The sequence below is a fragment of the Otolemur garnettii genome, unplaced genomic scaffold, assembly GCF_000181295.1.
Source record: "Otolemur garnettii isolate 467f Iridium unplaced genomic scaffold, OtoGar3 scaffold00015, whole genome shotgun sequence".
In the NCBI taxonomy this organism is placed as follows: domain Eukaryota; kingdom Metazoa; phylum Chordata; class Mammalia; order Primates; family Galagidae; genus Otolemur; species Otolemur garnettii.
Window position 1 is genome coordinate 18,067,558 of NW_003852410.1, and position 8,723 is coordinate 18,076,280.

At 39.7% G+C, this 8,723-nt stretch overlaps 1 protein-coding gene across 2 annotated transcripts in view; it reads left to right on the forward strand.

The window, feature by feature from the left end:
* Positions 1-6,952, forward strand: part of EOGT (EGF domain specific O-linked N-acetylglucosamine transferase) — a 38,757-nt gene extending 31,805 nt beyond the window's left edge. For both annotated transcript variants that reach the window (XM_003785510.3, XM_023510714.1), the window contains 3 exons: positions 2,684-2,803; positions 4,532-4,634; positions 5,180-6,952. In XM_003785510.3, the coding sequence (XP_003785558.1) occupies positions 2,684-2,803; positions 4,532-4,634; positions 5,180-5,326 (370 nt within the window). In that variant the 3' untranslated portion in view covers positions 5,327-6,952. The remainder of the gene's footprint in view (positions 1-2,683; positions 2,804-4,531; positions 4,635-5,179) is intronic.
* The last annotated feature ends 1,771 nt before the right edge of the window (positions 6,953-8,723 follow it).

The following is an 8,723-nucleotide window of genomic DNA, read 5'->3' on the forward strand; positions in this document are numbered from 1 at the left end:
GCCCAAGAATTTGAGGTTCTGTGAGCTGTGATGCTGCGGCACTCTGCCCAAGGTGACATGGTGAGACTCTGTCTCAAAAAAAAAAAAGAAACGAAAAAAGAAAAAAAAATTTTGATGTTTTTAAATTGGCAACTAGTTTTAAATTTTACAAAATGTTACAGGCCCTAGTGCTCTGCTACTGACAGGTTTCAAATTCTAACCTAAAATTATTTCCTTGGAATAATTTAAGGGTCATAGAATAACATGAGATTTTAGAAAACCTTATCAAATATTTATATTTCTTTTAAAATTCTGATATAACTAAAAGGCTAAGAAAAACAGAATATATCTATCTACTACATAGGTAACTCCTATTCCTGGAATTACATATTCCTGGTAAAAATAGTACATGTTCTTTATTTAAAAAGTCAAACAGTGTAGAAAAGATCAAAGGAAAAGTGAAAACATTTATCCACACTCTCACTCACCAATGATCACAATTGTGTTTTCTAAATTTAACACTATTGGCTGGGAAAGGTGGCTTTCAAGTAACCCTTGTACCCTGGGAGGCCAAGGCAGGTGGATTGTCTGAGCTCGAGAGTTCAAGATGAGCCTAAGCCAGAGTGAGACCCCCCATCTCTAAAAATAGCTGGGCCTTCTGGCAGCCACCTGTAGTCCTAGCTACTTGGGAGGCTGAGGCAAGAGGATTGCTTAAGTCCGAGAGTTTGAGGTTGCTGTGACGTCATGGCATTCTACTGAGAGCAACAAAGTAAGACTCTGTCTCAAAAAAATGAAAATGAAAATAAATTTAACACTATCCCTAGTTTCTATTTTTTGTAAAAAGATATTTATATGCTAGCACATGCGTTTCAAATATAGATACATTTATTGCAGAGAATGTAAACTTAGGAGCTTTGCACCTCATTCATCAGACATCAGTTCACTTATATGAGGAATCTACCTCGGACTTAAAATGAGCTGGTCACCAGGTTTGGCAGTAGAGTCCAGTTGTGGAGAATGGTGAGGCTCTTGTCTCGAGGCCCTCCACACTACATGCAGACTGCAGATGAACGGCAGTCGTGAGAACAGCTACCATTTATTGAGACCTGCTATTAGTGTTTTACTTGCTTTAGCTCATCTCACACTTTTAACAGCCCTCTGAGATTGGCAAAGCTATTCCCGTTATACAAATCATACTCAGCTGCCACCTGAAGAGTGTGAGCCAAAGTTGGGCCTGGCGTCAGCCTGAAGGAAATAGGAAAGGCACCCCTGAGGCCATATCACTGACTGGCTTTTACGGATATGCGGCCTAAGCAAGACTTTCAGACTAAGCAAGAATGACGTAAATTTGTGCCTGGCCAATCTGAGGGTAACATTAGTACCACATTAGTGTGGGGACTTGTGAGAATAACACACAGGTAGTTCAACAAATGGCAACTCCAGGGGCATGTTCCCCGGGGACAATGGCCATCTTTCTCTCCGCATAAGTTTACATTCCTGGAGAAACTAAGGCACAGTTCCTGGTGACACACACATACTCAGCCATTATCTTCCTTTTCCTATGAGGAGCTTTTTGTTGTTCGCTGATAGAAGAAAAGATTCACAGTCTCTGCTTAGATCCAAAATAATCTTGATCACTTTCTTTTTTTTACTTTGAGTAAAGTAGGACTGGGAGATCTCATTCCATTTTGTTTACTTATTTACTTATTTTTGAGACAGAGTCTCCTTTTGTCGCCCTGGGTAGAGGGCTGTGGCGTCATAGCTCACAGCAGCCTCATACTCTTGGGCTCACGCAGCCCTCTTGCCTAAGCCTCCAAAGTAGCTGGGACTACAGGCACCTGCCACAATGCCCCACTATTTTTAGGTCTCATTCTAGCTCAGGTTGATCTCGCACTCCTGAGTTCAAGCAATCTACCCACCTTGGCCCCCAGAGTGCTGGGATTACAGATGTGAGCTGCTGCCCCTGGCCTCCCATTCTGTTTATTCAGAGTGTCAAGATTATGCCAGCATTTCCGCCTAGCCTCACTTCAGTTAACTGTTGGGGACTGATTTTCAGTTAGAACTTACACATCTGTCAGTGTCTCAGATTTAAAGAACTCTTGTGTAGTCCTAACTCTCATACAAACAATTGTGTATTATTCTATTGCAAAGGTGGAATAATGTCCTGATGGTATCTGGGATCATTTTAGTACCCAGAGGCCTTAAATAACTGAAATCACACAGGGGAAATTTATTTCCTTTTTTAAAAAAATTCTTTCATTATGTTAAGGAAGCAGTTTTTAGTTAGCTAGTGTGTCAGAACATCTCTGTGACACTTTTTCATGAAGAGAGAGCAGGACTCAGGCTCAGAGTTTTGTCTTGCAGTATCTATCTAGATTGGAATACTTTTTAGTTTGATTATATCTATTTTTACAGTTTTGTTAATATTGTGTATTACTGGTTTTCCATTTAACACAACTATTTATGTTTCCTTTAAAAAAAGTACTTAAGCTTAAAGTGATAGGTGAGCTTACTTAGAAAAACATGTTACATTATTAAGAAAATAAATTATTAATTACAATTACTAGAATGTGCTCAAAATTAACAACAAAGCATAAAGTGGGATTGTGATTTAAAAGAGGAAATATGCATATATAATATTGGTACCTTGAAGCACGAGCTAAATCAACCTAATACTTATCTCCTGTCTCTCCTGTGTTCACAGAGAACTTGGCTTTTTAGATCAACTGAGGATCACACACAACACAGACATATTTATTGGAATGCATGGAGCTGGTCTTACCCACTTACTTTTCCTTCCAGACTGGGCTGCTGTATTTGAACTGTAAGTGTTTGGGGGCAGTTTTACCCTAAGGAAGCTAATTGTGCTTTTTATACATGCTAAGACTTTTTCTGGGCATCAAAAAAAGGGCTTAATATAGAAAATCATTAGAGAGAAGTCATATCACATAGGCATTTGGTAAAAAGAAAAACCTAAAGCTAAAAATGTGAAGTCTGCAGCTGCCTCTGCAGTTAGTAAGCAAACCACCTCTTCCTCTTAGCATCCCTGGTGTGATAAGGGATGTAAATCTTTGGTTTCCCTAGTCTGAGTTCATTCTCAGGTGCCTCTCAAACTGGGAGCATCTCCCTGCAGTTCCTATAACTACTGTGTTAAAAGAGACCCTGTTTGTCCTGCGAGGTTGCAGACTACAAGCCACCCACTTCACCTCACGTGCACTGTGATCTGCCCAGCGCACCTCTAACTTGGTGGTTGGTTATGGAGATGTGGCCTTCCCTCCCTTAATAATTTTACTCTTTTTTTTTTTTTTTTTTTTATGAGACAGAGTCTCAAGTTGTGGCCCTCGGTGGAGTGCATGGTGTCACAGCTCACAGCAACCTCCAACTCCTGGGCTTAAGCGATTTCCTTGCCTCGGCCTTTCAAGTAGCTGGACTATAGGCACCCACCACAACGCCCAGCTATTTTGGGGTTGTAGTTGTCATTGTTGTCAGCAGCCTGGGCTGGGTTTGAACCCACCAGCCTCAGTGTGTGTGGCCAGTGCCCTAACCACTGAGCACAGGCACCGAGCCAGGAATTTCACTCTTGACGACATACCCCATTTTAGTGGGGTTTTTTGTTTGTTTTTTGAGACAGGGTCATGTTCTGTCACTCCAGCTAGACTATAGCAGCATCAGCCTAGGTCACAGCAACCTTAAATTTATGGGCTCAAGTGATCCTCCTGCCTCAGCCTCCCAAGTAGCTGGGACTATGGGAATGCACCACCATGTCCAGCTAATTTTTCTACTTATGGTAGAGATGAGAGGTCTTGCAAGTTCCTAGGCTCAAGTGATCCTCTTGCCTCAGCCTCCCAAAGTGCTGGGACTACTATGAGCTATCACATCCAACCTCCCATTTTAGTCCTTGACCCACTAATAACAATTCCTATTACCTGATTTTTCTTCTTTGAGTCTAAATATCTGGATTCTATGGTTTCATTTTAACAATGACTCAGTATTTAAATAGGAGGCTATTTAGGAAAAAAGTTGTCATGACCTGGAAATACATTTCAAAATTATATACAGTATATGTTAGAGAAATAGCCAGATAAGTGTGGATACTGTCTCCATTCATTTCCCTTGGAGTGGGAGAAAAGAGGAGAGGAGGGAGGGAGGAAGGGAGAGTCATGAAACTAAGAAACCTCAGCCCAATAGACCTGGGTTCAGTTTTGCTTCCTTCACTAACTAGGCATATGGCCTTGGAAGTATCCTAATCCCTACCCCCAGTCCTCTTCCATATGTGTAAAGACAAGGTATTATGAGGTAATAGCAAGTTCATAGCCAGTAGACCCTGTTGAATAAAGTTAATCCCCTTCATTCCTTGATCCTATTCTGTTTTTAAAAAGTCATGATAATTTAGTTCAGAGAATATTTTTGAATTCTCTTTCTCAGTATTGTTTACTGTGTATACAACCTTTTGTAAGCATACATTTGGGAGGTGCCTTTTTTCCCCAGAGAATTGTTGATTGGGCAAAAACCCTGGACAAAGCCTCATGTCGTGACACCCTTGTGTCCTTAGGTACAACTGTGAAGATGAACGCTGTTACCTGGACTTGGCCAGGCTGCGAGGCATCCACTACACCACTTGGCGAAGGAAGAACAAAGTCTTCCCTCAGGATAAGGTACATTTCAACCACAAAACTCACCTTGCTCCATTTTTAATTGGTTTGAAGTGTCTAATTATTAATATGAAAAGCAAGCATTGAATTTCAAAGATAAACTGGTCTTTGGAATAGTGAGTTGTATTTTATATTTGCAAATCGGAGAAAAAGGGAAATTAAACACTCCCTATCTTTAATGTTGTTTTGTGAAATTTGGGCCTAGAAAGGTCTATGGGATTATATATAGCAGGAATCCACAAACTATAGCCTGGTGGGGCAAGTCCCACCCACCACCTGCTCTTATAAACAAATACCAGCCATGGTGATCTGTGAATGTGTTGTCTAAAGCTGCTCATGCACTTCAGTGACAGCTGAGTAACTGTGATCAAGACTTAAGAGTCAGCAGAGCTGAAAATATTTATTACCTGGCCCTTAACAGAAAAAGTTTGCTGACCTCTGATGTAGAGCATAAATTAGTTGCCTTAGTCAAAGTAAAATCACTTTCCTCCTGTACAGCAGACCTGTCCTCGGTGAGTTATGATTTGTGTGTTGGTTTGTTTGTGCAGGGTCACCATCCAACTCTGGGGGAGCACCCGAAGTTTACCAACTACTCTTTCGATGTAGAGGAATTTATGTACCTTGTCCTTCAGGCTGCAGACCACGTATTGCAGCACCCAAAGTGGCCATTAAAAAAGGAACATGATGAGCTGTAAATGTGTTGAGTCTGTTCGCAAAAAGAGTGTTTAAACATGATTAAAATCAGTAAAACAACCCGTTATTTCCTAGCCCCAAATGACCTTTTCTATGCCAAAACATACCTTCAATATACTGTTCTTGTTTTATAGTGTTTAAATATTTTATGTGATTTTTGCATTATTGCTATTGACAAATAGCAATAAGAAGTTTGCACTGAAAGCTTTACTTTTTATAGTTCAAAAATTTGGCATAGGCTCACTGGTGTAAGTAAGTTTTCTTTTTAGACCTGCCGAAGTTTTCAACTTTCTCAACTTTCAAATGTATAGATGTTTCTGCAGCATATTATGTGATCGTAATTCCAGAATATTCCAACTTGTTTATGATATACTTGGGTAAACTTACAACTGTTTTTTATTTGCCGTATGTGTTATAACACTTCTTAACAGTAGGAAAGGAAAACGCGCACGACATACGTACGGTTGTGATGCTCAGGACCACGCACAGGACCGTGTTATGTCAGAGTTTAGGCAGTTCCAGGTTATATGCTTCGAGGACTGGAAGAACTCATTCTACTGTATTCATTTATATTCATATATTTCATATTCAAATCATGTTTTCCCAAAATGTAACAACTACATATGATAAAAGCAGATCGGAACATGCTGTAGAACTGCTTTGCATATTCCAGCTGGTCCCCTGATCTCCCCCTCGTCATGGAGCACGTGTTGAATTTCTGTATGAAACAGTGGTTTCCACCATGTGACTGCATTTACCTATGTGTGTGCCTCTACCTCTTTCAGCATTAAAGTATTCTAGTTTTTGATTTCACAGTCTTCAAATTAGCCTCATGAAGAGAATTTTTCCCCCTAAAACAGTAAGATAAAAAAATTCTAAAAAGACATGAATTATTCAACCAAAAATTTAAAAAGCTGTATATGAAAACACCATTGATTAAAAACAGTATCTGGCATATAGTCCCGCTCTTTGAACGGGATCCTTTCCTTCCTGTTCACCAACTTTCAATTTAAGCAGTCAGAAACCCAGGATTTGTTTCACTGCAGAATGTGAGGTTTACATTTTATTAACACTTGACTAGTCTAATTTAGAGACTAGTTCTATTTTTTTTTTAAAGGAAGAAGGTTATCAAATTACAGCAGAACTAAAGAATTTTTTGTTTCTTTTCTTGACATGTTTAATGTTTTTAAAAATGGAGACGTGACCAGCAAAACAACATGTTTACATCTGGACTCTTACAGGGAAAGTTTTTTGACCTCTGCTTTAAAGGATTATGAACAGTATGCTAGAATTTAGGAATATTTATTAAAATAGCTATAAAGCAAAAAGTGAATCACTGTGGCAATAGCTTTGATTTGGCTCTTAAAATTATATAAAAAGATTTACAACATACTTTGAATTTTTAAATGACAGGTATTGTTACTATTCTTTGCGCAAAATGCTAAGTAAACACTGGGAAAATATTTTGCATGAAAGGAATTATAAAGGCTGTGTTGCACTTTGAGTCAGCAAAATATAAACATCTGAAAAAAATTGTCTGCAAAAAAGTTTCAACATGTATCTTCTTACCTCATTTTAAGGAGTATGTGGAAATGTGATTGTGTAGATTAGGGAGGCTTTCAGAAATTGAGAACAATTCATAATAAAATGGTTATATTTGAATATTTTGCATTTAAAAAGAGAATATATTTTATATAAACAAAAAAATACATTTGACATTATGGAATTCACTTCTATCATTTTTTTTTTTGTCAGAGTAAAAGAATGTTTCAAATTATAAAGTTTAAAATATAAGACTGCTCTTTTTATTAAGTCTTTAAAAGGGATGCATTTCATTGTACATTTTGGGTATGCTTTGGAATAAATCTTTTTTATTTCATTTGTGTATCAGAATCATCTGTAAAGTTTTCTGTGTCTGAATATTATATGCTTGATTTTTGTGACAATCTGGTAGGTCTTAGATTATAAAAACTAAGTAGCTTGCTGATGAAGAATTTGGTTTAAGCAAAAACTGTAACTTAACGTTTATTTAGCAGTTATTCTATGATACTTTCACAAATATTACATTGTATAATCCTTACCACAATGACAGAAGAATTACGTTTCTTGCTTTTCATCTGACTCAGATGCTGTTTAAAGGACTTCCCTAAAAATGACAAGCCTCTGATTCCACATTTAGTTTCCCATTCATTCATTCACTTACTCATTCAATAATTATTGAGTAACAACTATGTACCAGTTACTATTATGAGTTCTGGGAATACAGCAACAGAAAGAACAGACAAAAGGCCACGCCCTGACCGAGCGGCTGTGGGGGAGGAGGCGGACAGTGAACAGCGTAAGTCAAATGTACAGTGTGCCAGACGCATACATGCCATGGAAAAAACTGAAGCAGTGAAGAGGGATGGAGAGTCTGGGATGAGGTGGAGTGCGGCACACTCAAGTAGCAGGTCAGGGAAGTCCTCACTGAATTAAACCTGCAAGGAAATGAGGGAGGAAGCCACCCGGATAGCCGGGCAGAGAGCATTCCTGGAAGACAGAATAGCAGCTCCTGCAAAGGCCTTGAGGCAGGAGCATGCCTGGGGTGTTTTGAGAAACAGCAAAGAAACCAGTGCAGCAGGTGTGATCAAGGATCAGAGGAGGAGGTGAAATCAGAGGGATAAGAGGATGCGGTGCAGGTGGCAAGGCTCTTGATCTTTCATTTTGATGAGATAGGAGCCCTCAAAGGGAACAAACGAATAGGGTCCTTACTTTTAAACAGGGCAGCTCTAGCTATCATTCTGGGAATAGATTGTAGAGCATATCTTAGGTCAAGCTCACTGGAACACAGACTCTAGGATGGAGATTTGTATGGAGGTGGTTTTGGAAGGGAAGTTCTCATGATCAACACCTGTAAGGAAATAAGGGGCCAGGCTTAGGCAGAGGGAGACACTGAGGGGAAGAGAGTGAGGCCTCAGCCGGGGCGTGGTGCTGGAGAAGTCCTTCAGTGAGGTCCCAAAATAAGGCAAGAGATGCTTTTATCAAGTCATTAAATAAGGGCCCTCCCATAGAGGGGTGTAACCTTGAACAAGGCAATACCTTCAGCTGAGGACAATTCCTGGAGAGAAGTTCAGCTGTGACCCACCAGCAGCCATTTGCAGCAATTTGGGGACTATGTGCCTCAGTCTCAGGGGAGAGCTGGGTGGCACATTGCTGTATCCACTGTGGGGCGTGGGTGGTACCATTTCACTTGTTCCCCTCTCCCTGCTGCTTCCTGTCTACTAGAAGTTGTAGTCAAAGTCTCTTTTAGAGTCAGGCTTGATTTTTTTTTTAAGAATACTTACAGATGACACTGTGAGCTTTAGATCGCATCAGGGAAGGGGAAGGGCTGGCATACTTTCTCTGTAAAGGGCCGGGTAT